Consider the following 25,887-nt stretch of genomic DNA (forward strand, 5'->3'; position numbering starts at 1 on the left):
TTAGTACGCATGACAACATATGATTTCCGTTTCCGGTAAAAAGAAAATAAAAAGCGTCTGCAGTCATTCAAAAAACCTATTCAATTTAAGGTTCATCATAACAAACGGACAAATATGGCTTTATTTACATTCCAAAAATTACTCTGAGTACAGACTTACCTGTAAAGTTTGAAAAGTTTTAATGCCTAGCATCCACTAGATATAATAAAGTTAAATGCATTTTGTGTTTCAGAAAGATAAAATCTCTTTTGGATTTTGATGGGCATTTTTTTTCCTTCATGCAAAAGGTGTGAAAATTGACTAAGTTGTGGTACAACTATGAGATACTCCCTCAGGTAAAAAACCGGTTTGTATTGTTTTCACTGTCCTTAATTGACATGGACACCAGGTATCTTCACAACTATAGGTGAGTTAAAGAGTTTATCTGAGTCAGTGAGTGGACAGTATCAAAGTAATTCAGGTGTTTGTTTATTTTTGCACCTTCAGCAGAAAGGAAACAAAATGCCCATCAAAAACCAAGAAAGATTTTATCTTTCTTAAACACAAAATGCATTTAACTTTTATATATCTAGTGGATGCTAGGCATTAAAACTTTCCAAACAGCACAGGTAAGTCTGTACACAGAGTAGTTTTTGAGGTGAAAATACGGCCATATTTGTCCATTTGTTATGATGAACCTTAATAATTAGAACTTAGGTAGAATATAAGTAAACGACTTTTAATTCTCTTCAACATGCAACTGTTGTTATCTGTGAAATCAAATGAATATGAACAGGTTGCAGATATCTCCCAATGGCAATGGGTTACACTAAAGACCTGAAAGTGGACTTGAAAAGACCTGAAAAGACCTGAAAATATACGACTAAAATTATTCAAATTGCAATAGCTTTTTTATTATTGGATGGAATTTCTTCAAGTTGGAATTTTATTAAATGTAAATATTCATAATTCATTAAAATTTAAATGTTTTAAATTAAAAACAATTTTTTGATGCCAAAAGTTGGACCTGAACGGAGAAATGAAAAGACCTGAAGGGACCTGAAAATCTATGTCGGACTAATTCTAACTACAATAACTTTTTTCATATTCAATGGATATCTTTCAACTTTAGATTTTGTGAAACTAAAAGTTATTTATAATGATAAAATTAAAAAAAAATATATATGAAAAATACCATTTCGGTATAAAAACTCGAAACTGAACGGAAAATTAAGTAACCAAAATGGCATAAATTTGCTTGAAAAGACGAAAAGACTGCGGTCAGATTTATTCAATATCTTTAACTGTTTTCAATCATTCTCCTTGAAATATGAATTTTGTTATAGGAAAGGTATAATATATCATTGAAATTATAAAGGATTTCATCGAAACTACATTTATAATGGTTGAGTTACCGTTCAATTCGGACCTTGTCGGTGAAATAAAAGACATGAATGGATTATAGGGGTAGTTGTATTTAAACTCGCAAAACATTGTTTTCCTATTTGTTTCTATTTTAGACAAAAGTCTAATGAAGAGAACGAATGACTTTATATTTATACAGGAACATATTTGAAAACAAAGTACATTGTTATTTTGTTATTGATGAATCCTGAACCTAAAGAAAAAAAAGGAATATTGTCCGTTGAAATTATCCAAACTAATACAACTTGCTTAAACTACATTAATATATATTAAAGCAGGTCGTAAACTGTTTTATTTATAAAATGAAAGTATTAGTATTGCTTCCCCATAAACCATATGTAATTTAAAGAGTTCGTCGATTGGAATGTTTTAATTACATGAACGTGTGCCGGTTGTAATTCACACCTTGTATTGATATTCGCTGATAATTGGATCATTAGTCTAATAAACATTTCACTTTAATCTTTTAATTGGATTATCACTATATCTTGTTACACGAACTAAACATTGTGCACACGGTCACCAAGTGCAGGTTCCTGACTTGGGACACCACACTTTTTGAAACATTTGTGACGGGGTTATCGTAGTTTACAGACACAAAACCTTTTTCTGAATTATTTATTTCTATGGTATATTAAGTCTCTTTGACTTATAAGTTTTGACATCCGAGTTTTTATTATTTTTTGGTATTTTCCGGGTTTTTTTTACTTGTATCAGTTTTGCGTATCATATTAGTATTTTCCGTAAAAAAGTAGAAAGATGTGGTATGATACCAATGAGACAGGTCTCTACAAGAGACCAAATGACATCGAACATGAAAAGTTATCAACCATATTTTTCGTCTATGTTTATTATTTTCGTTTTAAAAAAATGTGGAATTTTAGGCTCATTCAGATTTTTTATTTTCCGTTCAGGTCCGAGTTTTGACACCCCAACAATATTTTTCATATATTTTTTTTTAATTTTATCATTATAACTAACTTTTAGTTTCACAAAATCTAAAGTTGAAAGATATCCATTGAATATGAAAAAAGTTATAGTAGTTAGAATTAGTCCGACATAGATTTTCAGGTCCCTTCAGGTCTTTTCATTTCTCCGTTCAGGTCCAACTTTTGGCATCAAAAAATTGTTTTTAATTTAAAACATTTAAATTTTAATGAAATATGAATATTTACAATTAATAAAATTCTAACTTGAAGAAATTCCATCCAATAATAAAAAAGCTATTGCAATTTGAATAATTTTAGTCGTATATTTTCAGGTCTTTTCAGGTCTTTTCAGGTCTTTTCAGGTCCACTTTCAGGTCTTTAGTGTAACCCAATGGCAATGGCAAATTAATTATGCCAACAAACATCATCATGGCAAATTTGCCAATGTGGCAATGTCTAAAGGGTCATATATGAAAGTCGTAAATTATTTGGGTATTTTCTTCACAGACAAGGGTAAAAATTTTTCCTAAATGATACTATCTGTAATTTTGTTACATGATGCTAAAGTGTACACTGTCACTGTCTTTTTCTTTTAGACGATCAAAATAATCTACTAAATTCGACGAATAACGTTTTTTTTCCCCAAAAAGAAACGGTAGCACTCATCATATGAGACCTGTGAAAGTTCCTGAAAAGGATATTTTGGCAAATCATTGTAAAATTTTAACCAATTTGACGTTTATGGAAGTCGAAAAATGACCGTTTGACGCCTGATAGTAAAGGGCATTCCTTCCGTCATAACTGGTCATACAAATTTGGGATATAACAGCTGAAATAGGATATAAATTTTCATTAAGTTGTCATGATTGTAATCAGTTTTCAGAGTTGATGGTCCATGGATTGTACTTACATACATTTGTACCTGCCAACTGTCACTATTTGCGGGGGATTTCCCCCATGGAGGCTCCCAAATTGAAATTTTGAAAGAGCAATGTTGCATGTCCACCGATGTCCAGACATTGTGCGCGAATTTATTTTAGAATATACAATGCTACTGGACACAGAAAAAAATTGTCGTTTCTGCATGGAGAATTGAACTCGATATCAAAGAATACAAAACTGGCTCTTTTTTGTGTGGTTAAACTAGATAGCTGACATGGTTTAGATTAGAATAAGACCACCGGTATCAAATAATCTATAAAAAAAAACATCAATATATTGCCATATGACCTTTTGCACTGAAGGGTTAAACTTGCATTACGTTTTGTAAGTCGTGTACAGACCCTTTAACAGAAAATAAAGAGATTTGGAGTAAATTAAACGTGCACAGGACATAATCTCACACAAAGTCAATGCATAGAAAACATACAAATGATCAATGGTCAAAGTTATTATTCCTGTTCTTCATCTTGATAGTTGCTGGAGGGTCTCCAACAATAAAAGAATCATTAATACCGTAAAACAAGGTCAAGATGGTCCTTCATTACATGATTATTTTAAAAGAGTTGAAACAACCCCTTCTCAGATATTCCTATAGCAATAGTTGATAAATATTAGGGTTCACCATAGTATTTTGTATATTTTTCAGATATGAAGTTTTATGTGCACAGTGAAGATCCAGAAATTACGCTTGTTATTAAATGGGACAAACCAACTGGAACAATAAGTGATTTATCAGAGGTAAAGAGATAACAGGAATATATTATTTTTAACGGTTTCTAACATAAGACATGTTAGAGGGAATAAGAAATTTATAAGGAATTCTTATTGATTAATTGATATTGACACTTTGACATTTACCATGGTTTAGGAACAAAAGTCAAGGTTTTATGTTTTAAACATATATATATATAAAATTAAAGAAAACCAAATTTATATTTTAAGGGATATATAGTAATCAGTCAATCAAATTATGTCAGGTGGTTGAGAAGTCCTACATTTTTCTGTAAGTTTTTATACGACCGCAAAAATTTTAATTTTTCGTCGTATATTGCTATCACGTTGGCGTCGTCGTCGTCCGAATACTTTTAGTTTTCGCACTCTAACTTTAGTAAAAGTGAATAGAAATCTATGAAATTTTAACACAAGGTTTATAACCACAAAAGGAAGGTTGGGATTGATTTTGGGAGTTTTGGTCCCAAAATTTTAGGAATTAGGGGCCAAAAAGGGCCCAAATAAGCATTTTCTTGGTTTTCGCACTATAACTTTAGTTTAAGTAAATAGAAATCTATGAAATTTGACACAAGGTTTATGACCACAAAAGGAAGGTTGGGATTGATTTTGGGAGTTTTAGTTCAAACAGTTTAGGAATTAGGGGCCAAAAAAGGGCCCAAATAAGCATTATTCTTGGTTTTCGCACAATAACTTTAGTATAAGTAAATAGAAATCAATAAGATTTAAACACAAGGTTTATGACCACAAAAGGAAGGTTGGGATTGATTTTGGGAGTTGAGGTCTGAACAGTTTAGGAATTAGGGGCCAAAAAGGGGCCCAAGTAAGCATTATTCTTGGTTTTCGCACCATAACTTTAGTATAAGTAAATAGAAATCTTTGAAATTTAAACACAAGGTTTATGACCATAAAAGGAAGGTTGGGTTTGATTTTGGGAGTTTTGGTCCCAACAGGTTTTTAGGAATAAGGGGCCCAAAGGGTCTAAAATTGAACTTTGTTTGATTTCATCAAAAATTGAATAATTGGGGTTCTTGGATATGCCGGATCTAACTGTGTATGTAGATTCTTAATTTTTGGTCCCGTTTTCCAATTGGTCTACATTAAGGTCCAAAGGGTCCAAAATTAAACTTAGTTTGATTTTAACAAAAATTGAATCCTTGGGGTTCTTTGATACATGTATGCTGAATCTAAAAATGTACTTAGATTTTTGATTATTGGCCCAGTTTTCAAGTTGGTCCAAATCGGGGTCCAAAATTAAACTTTGTTTGATTTCATCAAAAATTTAATAATTGGGGTTCTTTGATATGCCAAATCTAACTGTGTATGTAGATTCTTAATTTTTAGTCCCGTTTTCAAATTGGTCTACATTAAATACCAAAGGGTCCAAAATTAAACTAAGTTTGATTTTAATAAAAATTGAATTCTTTGGCTTTTTTGATATGCTGAATTTAATCATGTACTTAGATTTTTGATTATGGGCTCAGTTTTCAAGTTGGTTCAAATCAGGATCCAAAATTATTATATTAAGTATTGTGCAATAGCAAGAAATTTTCAATTGCACAGTATTCAGCACCAATAGCAAGAAATCTTCAATTGCACAGTATTGTGCAATAGCAAAAAATGTTCAATTGCACAGTATTGTGCAATAGCAAGAAATCTTCAATTGCACAGTATTGTGCAATAGCAAATATTTTCAATTGCACAGTATTGCGCAATAGCAAGAAATATCTAATTGCACAATATTGTGCAATAGCAAGAAATTTTCAATTGATTGGAGTTATCTTTCTTTGTCCAGAATAGTAGTTGAATCAACTTAAATCATTGTTTTATACAATGCACAATGTATATTCACTTTTACTACCAACTGATAAATTAAAACACTCTTTACCATTCAGTGATAACAAGCACTTTTTGTTACATTTTAATATTTTATGATGTATTTAAATGAGTAGTTATTGTTGCAAACTCCATTAGAAATTTGAATTGAGATCAGTTTTGAAAAAAGGGAAAGGGGGATGTGAAAAAAAAAATGGTGGGGGGGGGGGGGGGGGTTAATTTTTCTCATTTCAGATTTCATAAATAAAAAGAAAATTTCTTCAAACATTTTTTTGAGAGGATTAATATTCAACAGCATAGTGATTGCTCAAAGACAAAAAAATTATTTTAAGTTCATTAGACCACATTCATTCTGTGTCCAAAACCTATGCTGTATCAACTATTTAATCACAATCCAAATTTAGAGCTGAATCCAGCTTGAATGTTGTGTCCATACTTGCCCCAACCGTTCAGGGTTCAACCTATGCGGTTGTATAAAGCTGCGCCCTGCGGAGCATCTGGTTGTTTCTGTGAATGTTTAATACTAATACATTAGTATGTATCAATAACAAACAGGGTACAATTCTCTGCCTAAAATTTATTATATGGCTTCATTTAAGCATGCCTTAGTGTGGCACAGTTTCAGAATCCTTGCTCGTCAACTCTCTGTTTACTGAAACTTTTATATATAGATATGTTCCAGACCATATGACTTGAGTATTTGGACCGTGTACGTTCCGACCGTATGAGCATTTTGAAAAAGTACGCTAATTACAGTCCAGACCGTACACGTACGCTCCAAATACTCATTCGGTCTTAAACATATATTCAAAACAAAATGGCCATGTATCAAATTAGATATAAGGAAATGTTTGTTGCAGTTTTCTAGATAATTTCAATAAGAGTTTCTGATATTTGCTACTCACCATGCAAGATGTTTTCAGATTCAACTCTCTTCAACTTCCTATTTAATGAATGCTTTTGTTTATAAACACCAGGAATTATGTGAACATGCTTTAGTTAACATGTACTGGTAATGCATTTTAATGTTCTTTTCAAATTCCTGATCACTGAAAACTTAGAGCAGAGGTATCTTAACTGATTTGTAGCTTACATCTCTTCTTGATAATGATTAGTTTTACAGTAATACTTAGAAGAACTGTCTTCCATTTTTGTTTTAGATTGTTACTGAAAGTTTAAAGAAAAAGATTTACAATATTATGAATGAAAAGATGCAGCTAGTCTTTAAAATAAGGTCTGTATATCATGGAATGTATTATGGGCACACTTGCTCTGTAAAAGTATCAATGTTTGAAGGGATTCATATTATTCAAAAATGCATACTACATGTATACACAGCTCAATCATGTCAATACAGTACGATAAACTGCTGGGCTTAATTCTAGAGATTTTGTAGCCTGCTCATAAAATGTATATGTTTATATTTATCTTAACAGTATTCTTCTATATTTATGTCTACTTATCAAGCATATTATTCATTGTTTGATAAAAAAAACTATAAGAGTAATTCATAAAATAACATTGTTAAAAGAGATAGATCTATGAAGATATATATAGTGAAAAAATGAATTGGAATGAAATGGATGATAAAAAGACAAGGGTACAACAATTAATTAACTAATAACTTCAAGTAAAATCAAGGATGCTAGGTAAAAAATTAATAATACACAAGAAATTTTCTGATTAATGGTTCATTAGATGTGTATTTACAGAGGGAAAATATTATCCAATGACGATGCTGTGACTAAGAAAATAAAAAATATGGACGATGTGGATGTTCTCTTGAAAGTCTTGAAAACTTCTAATGAAGGTTTGTATGTAAAAAATCATGAATACATGTAGCTTGAAATAATGTTTTGATTAATTTATGGTATGTTTCTGTATCCTTTACTCTGTTCTTATTACAATATTTATATTATATTATCCATGCATCATTTGTCTTAAATAAGAAACTTGTTAGTATTACACTTAGTGGTCTGACTTGTACATAGAAAAGATTGTTATGAAACTTCACAGGTTATCATGTTATGGGTAAAAAATTAACATATATATTTTTGTCTTCAATTCAATTTCAAATAATCGGCACTGGAAATTCTAATGTTGTCTATATCGGATGTATAGGTTTACACCTATCAAGTAAAATACAATTAATCAGTGTATAATAATTGTACATCAAACTGTTGAAGTAACTGATTTTTAGCTCACCTGGCCCAAAGGGCCAAGTGAGCTTTTCCCATCACTTTGCGTCCGCCGCCTGTCGTCCGTCGTCGTTAACTTTTACAAAAATCTTCTCTGAAACTACTGGGCCAAATTAAACCAAACTTGGCCACAATCATCATTGGGGTATGTAGTTTAAAAAATGTGTCCGGTGACCCGGCCAACCAACCAAGATGGCCACCATGGCTAAAAATAGAACGTAGGGGTAAAATGCAGTTTTTGGCTTATAACTCAAAAACCAAAGCATTTAGAGCAAATCTGATGTGGGTAAAATTTTTTATCAGCTCAAGATCTATCTACCCTGAAATTTTCAGATGAATCGGACAACCCGTTGTTGGGTTGCTGCCCCTGAATTGGTAATTTTAAGGAAATTTTGCTGTTTTTGGTTATTGTCTTGAATATTATTTTAGATAGAGATAAACTGTAAACAGCAATAATGTTCAGCAAAGTAAGATTTACAAATAAGTCAACATGACTGAAATGGTCAGTTGACCCCTTTAGGAGTTATTGCCCTTTATAGTAAATTTTTAACCATTTTTCATAAATCTTAGTAATCTTTTACAAAAATCTTCTCCTCTGAAACTACATGGCCAAATTCAACCAAACTTGGCAAAAATCTTCTTTGGGGTATCTAGTTAAAAAAATGTGTCCGATGACCTGGCCATCCAACCAAGATGGCCGCCACGGCTAAAAATAGAACATAGGGGTAAAATGCAGTTTTTGGCTTATAACTCAAAAACCAAAGCATTTAGAGCAAATCTAACAGAATTTAATTGTTGATCAGGTCAAGATCTATCTGCCCTGAAATTTTCAGATGGATCGGACAACTGGTTGTGGGGTTGCTGCCCCTGAATTGGTAATTTTAAGGAAATTTTGCAGTTTTTGGTTATTATCTTGAATACTATTATAGATAGAGATAAACTGTAAACAGCAATAATGTTCAGCAAAGTAAGATCTACAAATAAGTCAACATGACCAAAATTGTAAGAGAACTCCTTAAGGAGTTATTGTCCTTTATAGTCAATATTGAACAACTTTTCGTCATTTTTGTAACTTGTACAAAAATCTTCTTTTCTAAAACTATGGGCCAAATTTAACCAAACTTGGCCACAATCATTACTAGGGTATCTATTTTAAAAAAGTGTCTAATGACCCTGCCTGCCAACCAAGATGGCCCACATCAGTAAATACAGTAACAGGTGAGCGACACAGGCTCTTGAGAGCCTCTAGTTTTATTGTGTTTGACATCATACTTATATGGTAATTTAATCTTATCTTTCTAACAGAAGTATATGATATGTATGTACCATTAATGTTGTTTAATAGAAAATTATTAACAAACTGGCTTTTCTTTGATACCGAAAATTTTATAGATGATTAAAAATTTCACATTTATTGTAGATCAGAGATGCCAGCAGGTAAAGAAATCCACAGATATCATCAAGGATTATATCTTAAAGGCTAAAAATCTGATGGAAAAACACAGAGCAAGAACTGCTATATTGTTATATGAAGAGGTTCTTGACATTGACCCCAAATGCAGTGCAGCTTTCACAGGACTAGGTAAATTGTGTTGAGAAAACATTATTATAGAACAAGTCTTTTTATGAACCAAAAGCTGAAATAACACAAGATATATTGTGCTTAATGTTTTCCCTGCTATCCCCAATTTTAGTTGAAAAGTCCTGCTTTTGTTTTCCATCAGATTTGTGCCAGTTCTCACATTTTTTTCAGGATTAAGAGTAGCACATTTCCAAAAATTAACAATATCATACTGAAAATAGAAATTATTCTTAAATGTTGAAGCTAAAGAAGTTCCAAAATCACAATTTAGTTTCTAATGTGTTCATGACAAATTACTTATTCTGTTATTCATACATATCTGTCTTTTACTTTGATGTGAAAAAAAAGATAAAAAAATTGAAACTTCCTATAAATAAATGCATGTTTAAAACTAAAAAAAATAAACCTTTGCCGTTTTCGAATTCTTTGTTGATCTGGCCAGGATAAAGCATCTGAAACATTAATTTTAATGTCTGAACAGTTTAATACACATTCTTTTATGTTTTAAAGGTGACTGTTATTCATATTTTATGTTTCTTTAGTTGACTGTTATTTGCAAGCAAAACGACCACAGAAAGCTTTATTTTATCTCGGAAAGCTACAGAAATTACAGATAACAGATACAACCAGCCAGGTTTTATTTAGGTATGCATTTGTATATTCTTGATGAGAGAAATCTTTAACTGGGGGAAAAATGATACAATAAACTATTTGTACTATCATTTTTGTGGCTTTGATATTTGCCCTGAGTCAAGACTGAGTCTAGAATTTGTTCAAATTTTGTTTGAAGATAATCATAGGCAAGTAAGAAAGTTATAGCAATATTAGTTTACATAAATATCTTAATTTTTATAGGCCTGTCTAAGACAAGATGTAATATTGTATACCATTGTCCGTCCATCTGTCTGTCTTCCCGCCTGTCTGTCTGTCGTCCACACTTCGGACAATTACTAAAAAAGGCTTCCAGCAACTTTTATGAAACTTTGTTGAATTGTTTATATCTATTGACGTAAGCTCCCTTTCGATTTTTATAAATTTTTGATTTTTCGTTTCAGTGTTATGAAGTTTTATCCTTGAAAAAAGGGGGATTTTCCAGTTTTCAGACAATACTCAAAAATGCTTCCATCAACTTAAATGAAACTGTGGTGAATTCTTTATATCTATTGATGTATGCTCCCTTTCGATTTTTATAAATTTCAGAATTTACGTTTCCGTATTATGAATTTTTATGCTAAAAAAAGGGGGGATTTTCCAGTTTTCGGACAATCACTCATAAACATTTTCATAAAATTTTATGAAACTTTGGTGAATTGTTTATATCTGTTGACTTAAGCCACCTTTTAATTTTTATAGATTTCAGATTTTACATTTTCCAGTTATGAATTTTTATACTTAAAAAAGGATGATTTTTCCAGTTTTTGAAACGGGCGTATCATGCGCTTATAGTGCAGTTGTTTATTTTCATTACTGAAATTTTTTATAGACTTTTTCAAAGCACTGAATCAGGTAAAATAAGATAAAAACATTTGATATAATTATATGTATTTCTTTTCATCAATAAAGGAGAAGCTTTTTTGGCTCTTTAAATTAACCAAAAATTAAAAAACATGAATAACGCCATTCATGCGCATTGCATACATTTTTATACGACCGCAAAAATTTTTTTGGCGTCATATAATGGTATCATGTTGTTGTCGTCCGAAGACGCATTTAATTTCCAGACAATATCTTTAGTTTTAATGAATGGATCTCTATAAAATTTTTACCAAAAAGGTTCAATACCACTAAAGGAAGGTTGGGATTAATTTTTGATGTTGTGGTCCCAATAATTGGGGTCCAAAAAGGGGGCCCAAAATGAGCGTTTTTGCAGTTTTCAAACAATATCTTGTGTTAAAGTGTATGAATCTCTCTGAAATTATACCACAAGTTTCCATACCATGAAGTGATGGTTAGTATTGACTTTGGGGATTATGGCTCAAAATGTTTTAGAATTAGGGGCAAAAAAAGGGGGAAAAAAATAGGTTTTTCTGGTCAATGGACAATTAAGACAATTTAAAAGCAGTGTAAGGGAGGTAATTCAAAAAATTTCACATACAATGTTGGGTATGTTCCGATATACCTCCCTTACACTACTTGTAAATAATGTTTAAAGGAATGTCAGGTTTTGGACTAATTGCAAAAAAAGGGGGGTGGTAGTAGTTTTCAATTTTTAGCTCACCTGGCCCAAAGGGCCAAGTGAGCTTTTCCCATCACTTTGCGTCCGTCGTCTGTCGTCGTTGTTAAAGGGATAGTAGCTACGATTTTGACAAAATTATGAACAAGTTTTAAAGCTGCTAAAATCAAAGATATGTACTAAATATAAGCAATAAGATCGCTAAAATGTTTTAATAAACTACAGAAGTGTTAAATAATTGATAATTCATATCGTGTTGTGTGCCTATTCACCTCATTAATTATGCATCGGGTTTACTTCCCGAACTTTGCCGACATAGCGAGTGAGCTAACCAAGATATATATAGATACGAACACGTGCTTTTTGTTTTCTTACATATTTGATAATTACTCTTTATTAAACGTACATATTTGACACCATTTATCAAATTATGTAAATAAAAAATATAATAAATACCGGCATATTATTCCAACCCAAGATTCTCGAAAAATGGCGATATTATACACTTGTTATTACATTTGTATGACCAAACCTTCCCGATAATGTATACACGTGTTTGTGTGTTAAATCGGGGCCTCCATGAAGGATACACTTGAAGAATAATACTAAAGTTTAGGAAGTTGATTTCTAATTTCTTCTAAGGTGGGAGATTACTGCCCCTAAATTTATAAACATATTTTTGACAATTATGAACACGTTGAGATTTTTTTTCATGTGATCTGGAAAATTTAAGAAATGTAAACATTACGCAAACCGTCGGCTACTTCTGTTTGACTTTGCCTGAGTCGCAGGTGTTTTGAGTGATTTTATTGACCGATCTCATCGACGCTTTTCAGTATTTTTGATTTACAATTACTTGTCTGCACCTCTTTTTTTTTTCTTTTCTCGCTGAAACTGTAAATTCGCGTACCATTTCCGCGATAACATTCCCCTGTTCGACATTTTCCCTTCGAGGCACAATGTGCGATTGCGCATTGGGAACTGAAGAGTAAAGGTCATATGAATAAGGGTTGGGCTTAACATCGAATTATTATCTATAGACAATAAATAAATGTAGGTGTTAAACGTTAAAAAGCTTCTAAATGCTTAATGGAACGTAACCAGTTATTGTTTTAATCATAATTATTTTACTTTTTGTACAAAATCCGGCATATAGATTAAAAAAGTAATTTTAATGAAAATCTTAGCTACTATCCGTTTAACTTTTACAAAAATCTTCTCCTCTGAAACTACTGGGCCAAATTTAACCAAACTTGGCCACAATCCTCATTGGGGTATCTAGTTTTAAAAATGTGTCCGGTAACTCGGCCAACCAACAAAGATGGCCACCATGGCTAAAAATAGAACATAGGGGTAAAATGCAGTTTTTATGCACCACCTACGATAGTCTGTTCGTTCGTCCGTTTGTCCGTTTGTCCGTCTGTCCCGCTTCAGGTTAAAGTTTTTGGTCGAGGTAGTTTTTGATGAAGTTGAAGTCCAATCGACTTCAAACTTGGTACACATGTTCCCTATGATATGATCTTTCTAATTTTAATGCCAAATTAGAGATTTTACCCCAATTTCACGGTCCATTGAACATAGAAAATGATAGTGCGAGTGGGGCATTTGTGTACTGAGGACACATTCTTGTTGGCTTATAACTCAAAAACCAAAGCATTTAGAGCAAATCTGATGTGGGGTAAAATTGTTTATCAGGTCAAGATCTATCAGCCCTGAAATTTTCAGATGAATCGGACAACTGTTGTTAGGTTGCTGCCCCTGAATTGGTAATTTTAAGGAAATTTTGCTGTTTTTATACGACCACAAAAATTGAAAATTTTTTGGTCGTATATTGGTATGATGTTGGCTTCGTCGTCAGCGTCGTTGTTGTCCGAATACTTTTAGTTTTCGCACTCTAACTTTAGTAAAAGTGAATAGAAATCTATGAAATTTTAACACAAGGTTCATGACCACAAAAGGAAGGTTGGGATTGATTTTGGGAGTTTTGGTCCCAATATTTTAGGAATTAGGGGCCAAAAAGGGCCCAAATAAGCATTTTCTTGGTTTTCGCACTATAACTTTAGTTTAAGTAAATAGAAATCTATGAAATTTGGAACAAGGTTTATGACCACAAAAGGAAGGTTGGGATTGATTTTGGGATGTTTGGTTTCAACAGTTTAGGAAATAGGGGCCAAAAAAGGGCCCAAATAAGCATTATTCTTGGTTTTCGCACAATAACTTTAGTATAAGTAAATAGAAATCAATGAAATGTAAATACAAGGTTTATGACCACAAAAGGAAGGTTGGGATTGATTTTGGGAGTTGAGGTCCCAACAGTTTAGGAATTAGGGGCCAAAAAGGGGCCCAAATAAGCATTATTCTTGGTTTTCGCATCATAACTTTAGTATAAGTAAATAGAAATCTATGAAATTTCAACACAAGGTTTATGACCATAAAAGGAAGGTTGGGTTTGATTTTGGGAGTTTTGGTCCCAACAGTTTAGGAATAAGGGGCCCAAAGGGTCCAAAATTGAACTTTGTTTGATTTCATCAAAAATTGAATATTTGGGGTTCTTTGATATGCCGAATCTAATTGTGTATGTAGATTCTTAAGTTTTGGTCCCGTTTTCAAATTGGTCTACATTAAGGTCCAAAGGGTCCAAAATTAAACTTAGTTTGATTTTAACAAAAATTGAATCCTATGGGTTCTTTGATATACTGAATAAAATGTACTTAGATTTTTGATTATTGGTCCAGTTTTCAAGTTGGTCCAAATCGGGGTCCCAAATTAAACTTTGTTTGATTTCATCAAAAATTGAATAATTGGGGTTCTTTGATATGCCAAATCTAACTCTGTATGTAGATTCTTAATTTTTGGTCCCGTTTTCAAATTGGTCTACATTAAAGTCCAAAGGGTCCAAAATTAAACTAAGTTTGATTTTAACAAAAAAGAATTCTTGGGCTTTTTTGATATGCTGAATCTAAACATGTACTTAGATTTTTGATTAGGGACCCAGTTTTCAAGTTGGTTCAAATCAGGATCCAAAATTATTATATTAAGTATTGTGCAATAGCAAGAAATTTTCAATTGCACAGTATTCAGCAATAAGCAAGAAATCTTCAATTGCACAGTATTGTGCAATAGCAAGAAATTTTCAATTGCACAGTATTGCGCAATAGCAAGAAATCTTCAATTGCACAGTATTGTGCAATAGCAAATATTTTCAATTGCACAGTATTGCGCAATAGCAAGAAATATCTAATTGCACAATATTGTGCAATAGCAAGAAATTTTCAATTGGAGTTATCTTTCTTTGTTCAAAATAGTAGTTGAAGCAACTTAAATCATTGTAGTATACAATATACAATGTATATTCACTTTTACTACCATACCATTCAGTGATAACAAGCACTTTATTTTACATTTTAATATTTTATGATGTATTTAAAAGAGTAGTTATTGTTGCAAACTCCATTAGAAATTTAAATTGATATCAGTTTTGGAAAAAGGGAAAGGAGGATGTGAAAAAAAAGGGGAGGGTTAAATTTTTCTCATTTCAGATTTCATAAATAAAAATTTCTTCAAACATTTTTTTGAGAGGATTAATATTCAACAGCATAGTGAATTGCTCAAAGGCAAAAAAAAAAAAAATTTTCATTAGACCACATTCATTTTGTGTCAGAAACCTATGCTGTGTCAACTATTTTATTTTAGATTTAAATAAGTTGGAAGAAGAAATCTTTAATTGATTTGTAAAATCTTGACATTTGTTTTGTGTAAAAAAAACCCATATAATGTCAAAAATTTGATCACAATCCAAATTCAGAGCTGTATCACCCTTGAATGTTTTGTCCATACTTGCCCCAACTGTTCAGGGTTCGACCTCTGCGGTCGTATAAAGCTGTGCCCTGTGGAGCACCTGGTTGGTTATTACCTTGAATACTATAATAGATTGAGATAAACTGTAAACAGCTATAATGTTCAGCGAAGTAAGACCTAAAAATAAGGCAGCAGGACCAAAATGGTCAATTGACCCCCTAAGGAGTTATTGCCCTTCATAGTCAATTTTTAACAATTTTCATAAAATTTGTAGATTTTCACAAACATTTTCCACTGAAACTACTGAGCCAAGTTCATTATAGATAGAGATAATTGTAAGCAGCAAGAATGTTAAGTAAAGTAAAATCTAAAAACACATCACCATTACCAAAACACAATTTTGTCATGAATCCATCTGTGTCCTTTGTTGACCAAGGTGAGCGACACAGACTCTTTAGAGCCTCTAGTTTTTTTCCAAATTTCTCATATTCCAAGTTTTTGAAAAGTTTGAAGAGGAAATCTTTAATTGCACAATATTGCACAATAGATTTGTATTGTGTCAGAAATTCATATTATGTCAAAAAGTTGATCACAATCTTAATTCAGAGTTGTATCAAGGTTGAATGATGTGTTCATACTTGCCAAAATTGTTCAGGGTTTGACATCTGCATTCATATAAAGCTGTTCCCTGCGGAGCACCTGGTTGAAACATGAACCTTAACCAAAATGTAAGTATTATTCTAGTCTTGATAATCGTTCTAATTGTTTCTCCTTTGAAGTGATGTCATAGTGGCAATTACCAACTTTAAGTTAAAAATATGCTTAATAAGTGGTACTTTGGCTCAACAGCACATTTTGTATTTTGTAACCCAGTAGAAAAGCACAAAAAAATTTGTGGTTCAATATATCTGTTTGGGCTCTATTGCTTTATTTGTGACCCAGCCAACCAACCAAGATGTCCGCCATGGCTAAAAATAGAACATAGGGGTAAAATATAGATTTTGGTTTATGACTCTAAAACCAAAGCATTTAGAGCAAATCTGACAGTGGGTAAAATTGTTTATCAAGTCAAGATCTATCTGCCCTGAAATTTTCAGATGAATCTGACAACCAGTTGTTGGGTTGCTACCCCTTAATTGGTAATTTTAAGGAAATTTTGCTGTTTTTGGTTATTATCTTGAATATTATTATAGATAGAGATAAACTGTAAACAGCAATAATATTCAGCAAAGTAACAGTTTCATAAAAAGTCAGCAAAGTAACATCTACAAATAAGTCAAATGACCAAAATGGTCAGTTGACCCCTTCATGAATTATTGCCCTTTATAGTCAATTTTACCAATTTTTCTTAAATTTTTGTAATCTTTTACAACCAGTTGTTGGGTTGCTGCCCCTCAGTTAGTTATTTTATAGAAATATTGCAGGTTTTTGCTATTATCTTAGATATTATTCTAGTATCTAATGATATCTTAAACTATAAATTATGATTTTAACCTTATTTTATTTGATTTCTAAAGCATCAGTAAATTCAGGTGAGCGACACAGGCTCTTTGGAGCCTCTAGTTTATTTTGAAAAAGCATTTTACATTTGTTTGTATTTAGACTACAAACAGATGTACTACTATATTACTTTATTTTTGTTAAGATTTAGAAAATCAGATTTATGATTAGAGCAAAGAAAGAAGCTAAATTTAAACAATATAGATCGATTATTTTGATTTCTTTAATAGATGATTAAAAAAAATGCAATATTTTATTGCCTATTGGATAAGTAAATTGACAAACAGGTGGATATATCAAACATACCATAGTTATTTCTTTCAGATTTGCACAATGTTATTTGAAATTAAGTGAAGCAGATAAGGCCATTGATTTTCTCCAAAAGTATTGTATTGATTTAAAGAAGAGTGGAGGTACAGACACACAACATAAACACCAGGTTCAGGTATGTAGCACCAAATTTCTAGGCAATCTCTGAACATAATGTTCAGTGGTTGTTGTTTGTTGATGCGGTTTATAAGTGTTTCTCGTTTTTGTTTTTTATATAGATTATAGATTGTTGGTTTTCCTGTTTGAATGGTTTTACACTAGTAATTTTTGGGGCCCTTTATAGCTTGCTGTTCAGTGTGAGCCAAGGCTCCATGTTGAAGGTAATAACAGTTTTCTTTTTTCATATTGTGACTTGTATGGAGAGTTGTTTCATTGGCACTCATACCACATCTTCTTACAACTTAATGTTTGTTTCATTATCCAACAGTTTATAAAAAATACTATTGAGAAGATATGAAATTTTACTGACAACTGAAAGATGAAAGAATTGTAGCAGTCATTTTTTGAAGATTTTTTCCCCGTTAGTTCTTATCTCATTACTCAGGATGTACTGGTCAGAGGGTTTCACCTAAGACAACAATGAAATCATATTATTATTATTTTTCAGGTTTTATTAGCGAAGGCCTATCTAGTTAAAGGAGAAAAGGATATGGCCATAGTTTTATTGCAGGTAATTTTTCCTTTTATCCAATCTTTTCAACTAGACAGTACAAATATATTATTTTGAAGAATTTAATCTAATATTTGTACAATGCAAAAAAAAATTTAAGGTCTATTTGCATTTGTATGTTCTAGCTTGTCATTTTAGCTGTTCTATTACCATTTGCATAACTATAACACAAAAAAGTTTGTATCAAACCCTGAATGAATAACAGACCACCTACTGTAAAATGAGTTATGGTTGACAAATTACATTATTGTTAGATAAGAATGATTACCTTTGTTGTTTAGGGCCAACTAAAATTAATTAGTAGATTTTCATCTAAATTTTTGAAAAAAAATGGGGTGGGTAGGAGGTTTTTATTTTTTTAATTTTATTTCATATGAAACTTTTGTCACGAGTTCTTCATACCGCGGGGGTATAAGCAAGTGTAAAATAAGCTTATATCATGTATATAACATGCCATATAAGAAATTATATATAATTTTTTAAACTCTTAAATAAATATCTCTGATTGGCAACCACTGCTATACATGTACATGTAATTGCCCCTTTAAAAAACCTATTTATAGTTAACATAAAAAATGAAAAGAAATGCTCTCTTCAGTTGGACTATACCTACACCAAATTTATTTTGCTTTCTTAGCGATGGTTTAAAATTAAATTAAGACAATGTATTGGTACAATTGTATGCAACACAAGTATTATGAGTACAAAATAAAATGAAAACTCAGTGTTGAAAGTAATTATGATGTAAAACATGAACTTCACCAAAAAGAAGTTGTTGTTAAATGACTACATTGAGGGTATTGGGACCAGGGAAATTCTATACTACTTTAGTATACGAAGTCTTAAGTATAGAAAGTCCCTGTTGGGACAGAGGGTGTTTGCTGTTTGTCAACAAACAACGACAGCCATGGGTAAATCTAAGGGCATGCTATAATAAATGTGTATGTTTGTCGACTTTTTTGGCTCAATATACGGTCATAAATCTGACAAGTTTGTGCTTGTGTCAATTTCTTTAATGCAGTCATGTTTTTTGTACCAATTTGTTCCACAATTCTTGCACTTTGGATCACTCACAGTCATTGTTTTATACTATAAATAAAAAAAAACAGTTTTCTACTGAATCATTAGTGACATACCGCAATTTGCGTTCTTGGACACATCGTTTTACTCGTAACTCGAATATTTCATGCCCTTCTCGTAATCCATCTCTTTTCTTGTAGATCATGTTGTCATCATAGAGCAGCACAATATGTCGATTTAATTATTTTCGTTAGATAACTTGAAGAAATACAAAACCGAAATTTGAAACAGGAAGTTTTGAATGAAACGAAATAATCGATGGTTCCCAGTAACCGACGTGAACAAAATCCGGAAATCGATTCGTATTTTTTTAAATAAAAAAAATTGGGGCAGGACGATTTCAGAGGGGTGGGCAGGGATGAAAATCTATCAATTAATTTTTAAAAATTGTTACAAACTTGGCTATCTCCTAAATGCATGGTTTACATTTCTATGATATTGGTGTTCATTGTGATAATAATCATACTTAGAACTTTGTAACATTGCAGAAGTGTTAAAAACCGGTAATTGAAATATGGTCTTTTTAGACTACTATTGCAAAAGCACAAGTTCATCTAAATTGCTTGTAAGATATGAAACCCCATCTAAGTCATATGCTTTGTACATTTCAGGGAATATTGAGACAGGATAAAACTTTTGTTGATGCTTTGGTAGAATATGCACCCCTTTTGTACCCTCTAGGCCCAGCTCAGAGTGAAGAAGCAATGACAATTTTGTTAACTTTACTAGCAAATGATAAAGGTAAATTATATACTGCCAAACTCATACCTGCCAACTTTTCAAAATACCCATGGGGGTTTTACGTGCAAGATGACTCTAATAGTTCTTCAAAACCTTCATGGGGGGGGGCCTTGTAATGTCTTTTGATTTTGTTTTTTGGCTTCTTTATACTTTTACAAGCCTATAGCCATTGTAAAATTAATTGTTCTGTTTTAAATTGTGGACAAAATTGCTTCTTCAAAATTTCCATTTGGGAGCCTCCATGGGGGAAATCCCCCCAAAATAGTGACAGCTGGCAGATATGGCCAAACTGAATGAAATATTCATCTTTATTGTTTTAGATTTTTTTTGTAGTGTTGAAAATTAAAAATAAATATTATGCATACAGCAGAAGTGTATCGATATTAAGTTACAGATTACATGTCATTTTCTTATGTGAAAATACCATTTTCAAATATAAGGGCATATAATGTAATCTATGTCTGTACTTCTGTTATTCATTTGATAAAAAATCAAACTATTTTCTTTTTTCTTTTCATTTATTTTCCATGCAGAAATTAGTCTATATTTTTGTGACATGTATAATGATGACTTGCAGAATGATTTTTTGTCTTGTCTACAGAGTAGTGGAGGCAAGTTCTCAGCAACAGAATTGTATATGTTTTACAAAATGTGTCATACAAATATTTATATTATCTCATATAATCTGTTTAGGTTATCTTTTATTATAACTGGCTTATCAACAGCTTCTTTAATTTGTTTCAGACAATAGTTACATTAGAGAGAAATTCACATGGGCTGTTCAACAACCAGATGGTCTTAAGATCTTAAAGAGGTTTGTTTTGTCTCGCCTGCAAAGAAAGTTGCAGTAAGTGATACAGGTATTACAATGATGCAATGGAAACTAACTATATTAAAACAAGAATGTGTCCTCAGTACACGAATGCCCCACTCGCTTTATCATTTTCTATGTTCAGTGGACCGTCAAATTGGGGTAAAAACTCTAATTTGGCATTAAAATTAGAAAGATCATATCATAGGGAACATGTGTACTTAGTTTGAAGTCGATTGGACACTTCATCAAAAACTACCTTGACCAAAAACTTTAACCTGAAGCAGGACAGACGGACGGACACACGAACGAAGAGACGGACGAACGAAGGGACAAACAGACACACAGACCAGAAAACATAATGCCCCTCTACTATTGTAGGTGGGGCATAAAAACATGATTTTATATACAAATTAAATTTTCATGACTTTGGCAAACCTAGAATAATGTAAGAAACAATAATGATAAATTTCTCTGGAGGATTTTAACAGAAATTGCGGTTTATTCTTTTTTGGAAAATTTGCCCATTTATCCGAATTAAAGTTTATAACATCTGGTGGATTATTTTTTTTTAATTATAAATATATTTTTCTTCTCCTTAAATACTTTTAAATATTATTGTTCCATATCCTTATTTTTACATGTAACAGTAAGTAATTTAGAATTTAGATATTCAATATACTGATAGTATTGTGAGGTGTGTTCCTTTTATGAGTTCACACACATATATTTATGTAAATCTTGTATTTTTAGTGTGGCAGGGAAAGCATGGTCCGACATAGCTTCTTTGGTGTTCATGGCTACATCTGTCAGAGAATGTGGAGGTACTTAAACAAATATTTTTATAATTCAAATGTAAAAGCAGAGATTCTAATAAAATGGTTTCCTAATGGATAATGTTATAAAAGTATAAATTGTGGTTTCATGAAGAAACAAAATATTTTCTGTTTTGGGAAACTGTCTCAAACCTTTAAATGCATTTGCTTCTAATTTATAGAATTTTATCGGATATTTTCCTTGTTGGCAATCATTCCACAGCTGTTCATTTATATTTTTTTGTTAATACAGTTATGTATTATGAAAATAAATAAACTTGAGATCACATGATTGCCCTGTGAAAATAAATTGTTAGTTTTGGTCATAACATGTTTTATAGTGGATATCTTATAAAAATGATCAGATAAGTCTATACTAAAAAAGTATAGGATGAAGTAATAGAATATGCAATTAATAATTGGTAAAAATTTAAGAATGCCATAATGATCAGAACAGACAGAAACAGTTTTTTTTTCTAGAATTGGAGACCACTTTAATTTTGAAAGGACTATCTTACCTACAATTAATAAAAACCTGCTGTTTTTATGTATTTTGAATTCATATTTTCTGTGGGTTATTTAATAGTTAGACAATTGTGAATTGATTAGAAATTGTTTATAACATATTGATTGTATTGTAGAGTTTAACTGTGTATTGGTAAATAAAACAATATAATTTTAGGTGTTGATGAGGCTATCTCTATCATGGAACATGCCTATGATTTGAAGAAGAGTGACCCACACACTCTGTTGACATATGTACACATGCTGGAGGTATTTATAGTCATTTGATGAGTTGTTTTTTTTAAATCAAGCTTCAAACTTCTGTCTGTACTTTTAGTCATTTATTTCGTTTGCTTTCATCAAACCCATGAATGCTTGGTAAGATAGGATGACAAAATTCCCGATGAGCATTGAACACAATGATGCCTCAAAAATTTATATGCATATAAATCATTAAACTGGTTTGAAGTAACATCTTTCAACTAAGGTTACCAAACATTTAAAAAAAGACTTAATATAATTCAGAAAAAAAAGTTAATGGACCATTGTACAACTGAAATGAGATGTGCATTTTTTATGCCAATATGTTCATTGAAAATTTTTGTTCATAAAATAGATGACCGTTAATCAAGGGATGATTTGGTAGAACATATATAAATGCTGGAAGGTTCTCTACAATTGATTTATAATTCACTTACACCTTACAAGCAGAAAATTAGTTTTAAGCTATGTTGAAGTGACTAAAGTGAAAAAATACCTTTAAATATTTTGTAGATTCAGTAATTATTGGGCACTTTTGTAATTCATGAAGAATGGACCAAAATATGAGATTATTTATTGCAATGTCAGGAAAACTGTTACAGCTAATCAGCTATATGTTATAGATCTCAGAGAGTGAGTTCTATTTTTGCAATACTCACACCATCATATTATATATAATTATTTGCTTTGATAAAAACCTCCCAATATTCTGTCTGTTTTTGCTAAAAATCATCATTTTTGTAAAGTATATAGTTAGACAGATGAATTTGTTTTAGTTTTATACAACAATCAGAGATGTTTCTTTGATTGATAATTTCTAGTAAAATAACATTTTTCATTTACAAAATGGAGATTCACATATTTTAGCTGATAGGTAAACAATACATTGGAATACAGCTTATAAAGAAGTACATTGAAGACTTCCCTGATATGGCTATTGGTAATTTTACATGCAGGAATTTACACAATTTTACCAAGTTCTTGTCTACTGAAAAGTTTTCTGCAGGTATGTTTCAATCAAATAGTAATTTAAATACTATTCATCTGTTTACAATGCCACTATGTCTGACCTATAAAGATTTGTTCCCCAAATTAAATATGGCCTCATCATTACTTAAAAATTGAAAATAACATAAAAAGTATTCTGAAAATCTTGAATAGGATAAATTGTTATCTTCATAGAAATGATACATTTACTATCTTTACTTCAAATTATAAAGGTTCAAAACACTTTATATATTAAACATGGCTAACCATGGCTACCCACTAAATTATCTAACTTTAGAAAAATAATCCTGGTTTGAAAAAATTAATATTAGGACATTTTGAGTTGTAGGGTTGGTAACAATTTATTTATACTACACATGAAAATGATTTTATATGAATATATAATTATTTGCCAGTTCCATTACAGGGGAATATAGACTTTCAGAAAATAAATGTCATATAAGAATAAGGGTTTGAGTCACAGTGCAAAAGTGTTTGCATTAGGGTGCCAATCCCAGAATCCCAATAGAAATAGACTCTTTATGGATTCTTAGATTCTTTAGTCCAAAATGTCAGTTGTGTTTATTTTGTTATAAACATTATAAATGTCTTTTTATTTTAAATTAATTTTTAGCACCAAATCATGGAAGGCTTGTCAATATTAAGATATATGAATTTATTTTTTAGCTTTGGATAAAGAATTAGTGGTAGAATCTACCACACAACAAGAAGATACCTTTACTTTTACTCCTGATCAGCTGTACCTCCTAGCATTACTACATACATTTGTTAAAATCCTGTTTGTGAAGGGTTATCTCGATGTGTTACCTGTCATTACAGATATACTTGGTAAAGATATATATATGATACAATGTATATGTTAAACAAAAATGAAATGTTCATTTGCATGATAAATTATTTCTTCTGCACTATTGAAAAATTAAGCCTCCCACCCAAAATAACATTGCTGATTAGTACAATTCTTATTATTCTTGATATTTGGATAATGAAACCTCAAACTATCAAACCTTAAAATCCACATTTGTACTTCAGTTTGTTTTAAATCAAGGGAGAAATTTAAATTTATTTAGACCATTTACCAAATAAATATATTGTAAAACATGTACTTTTAATTGTTCAATTCCGTTGCTGTTATGATTAACATGGTTGGTAAGGGCTAAAAGCTATTTACTTTTGCAAATTGTAGCTATATACGTTCTCTCAATATTTTCAGATCCAATATCAGTCAACAAAGATCTGCACCTAACAAATATTAGGAATGAAGCAGCTTATTTCACATGTATCAGTAAAGTATGTATGTACATTAGGTATCTTTAGGTTCAATATGTACCTTTTAAAACCTGTCAAAAATGTTGATACACCTTTTAAGTTGCAAGAGAATTTAACTTGTGATTTTTTTATAGGTAAATTTGTATATTTTCAATCTTTCAAAAAGTTTTTATAGTTTTTATTTCATGAATAAAATTTCCTACTAAAGGTTTTAGAATAATAGAAGATGGGGTATGATTGCCAATGAGACTTTTCACACGAGACCAAATGACATGTATTTCATTAATAAAATTTCCTACTAAAGGATTTTAGAATAATAGAAGATGTGGTATGATTGCCATTGAGACAACTTTTCACAAGAGAACAAATGACACAGAAATTAACAACAATAGGTCACTGTATGGCCTTCAGCAACTGCAGAGTCAGCTATAAAAGGCCGGAAATGACAAATGTAAAACAATTCAAAAGAGAACAGTCTAATTTGTGTACGAGAAACAAATATGTAAAACACCTACAAACAACAACCTCTGAATTACAGACTCCTGACTTGGGACAAACACATACATACAGAATGTGGCGGGGTTAAATATGTCAGTGGGATCCCAACCCTCCCTAGCCTGGGACAGTCATGTAACAGCACAACATAAGAACAAAACTAACAAACTATAAAAATCAGATGGATACAAATAGAAATAAATCTGAAAAATCACAGGGAGGACATGGCCGGTTTGTTTGTTTGAAGTTTTTCAATTTTATGCAAGAAAAGATGTTAGAGAAGCTTTCATATTGCATTCTTTTTATAAATGTTCAATACATTCCTAAATCTTTTATAATTTCCACTTTTGTATATAATGTTATATATACAAAATTAATTTTTATAATCAAGTTTCATTTTCCAGCATGTACTTGAACTAATTGTGCCAAGAAATTTAAGTTAGCAGCCACAAATTAAATAAAAGTAACGAATGTATCATGTAATTATCATTATTTACATCACTTTGTCTAAGACACATACCGCATTATGATTTATTTTTCAGGTGATGAAAACCAAACATAATTTACAGTTTGATCTAGAGAAAGAAAAGTTTATATATTTGGTTGGTGATAGTCACTGTATAACGTCTGCATGGCAACATATAAAATTCAAGGTATACCTATATATGCAGAGCAATAAATGCCTATTTGATAATTTACTTAAACAGTGTCTATTTTATGTCTTTTGGCATGTAAATATTTTCTATTCCTATCATTGTTCAAATCTTTTGCCCTTTCACAATGCTAAGTTGCAGTTTTATATTATCTCTTTA

The 25,887-nt window shown here is 31.3% G+C and overlaps 1 protein-coding gene across 3 annotated transcripts in view; it reads left to right on the top strand.

Moving 5' to 3' along the window:
- Positions 1-31: 31 nt before the first annotated feature.
- LOC143064197 (uncharacterized) overlaps positions 32-25,887 on the top strand; it is a 30,601-nt gene continuing 4,745 nt past the window's right edge. For 2 of the 3 annotated variants that reach the window (XM_076236851.1, XM_076236849.1), the window contains exons 1-17: positions 32-85; positions 679-696; positions 3,922-4,013; positions 7,001-7,074; positions 7,553-7,650; positions 9,459-9,620; positions 10,163-10,265; positions 17,416-17,536; positions 18,029-18,091; positions 19,783-19,912; positions 20,657-20,726; positions 21,477-21,547; positions 22,221-22,312; positions 23,171-23,309; positions 23,978-24,139; positions 24,525-24,601; positions 25,618-25,728. In XM_076236851.1, coding sequence (XP_076092966.1) covers positions 3,924-4,013; positions 7,001-7,074; positions 7,553-7,650; positions 9,459-9,620; positions 10,163-10,265; positions 17,416-17,536; positions 18,029-18,091; positions 19,783-19,912; positions 20,657-20,726; positions 21,477-21,547; positions 22,221-22,312; positions 23,171-23,309; positions 23,978-24,139; positions 24,525-24,601; positions 25,618-25,728 — 1,563 coding nt within the window. In that variant the 5' untranslated portion in view covers positions 32-85; positions 679-696; positions 3,922-3,923. Of the gene's footprint in view, positions 86-678; positions 708-3,921; positions 4,014-7,000; positions 7,075-7,552; positions 7,651-9,458; positions 9,621-10,162; positions 10,266-17,415; positions 17,537-18,028; positions 18,092-19,782; positions 19,913-20,656; positions 20,727-21,476; positions 21,548-22,220; positions 22,313-23,170; positions 23,310-23,977; positions 24,140-24,524; positions 24,602-25,617; positions 25,729-25,887 lie in introns of those variants that run through there. The other variant, XM_076236850.1, reaches the window with a different exon arrangement.

This window comes from Mytilus galloprovincialis, chromosome 2 (genome assembly GCF_965363235.1).
Source record: "Mytilus galloprovincialis chromosome 2, xbMytGall1.hap1.1, whole genome shotgun sequence".
Taxonomy (NCBI): Eukaryota; Metazoa; Mollusca; class Bivalvia; order Mytilida; family Mytilidae; genus Mytilus; species Mytilus galloprovincialis.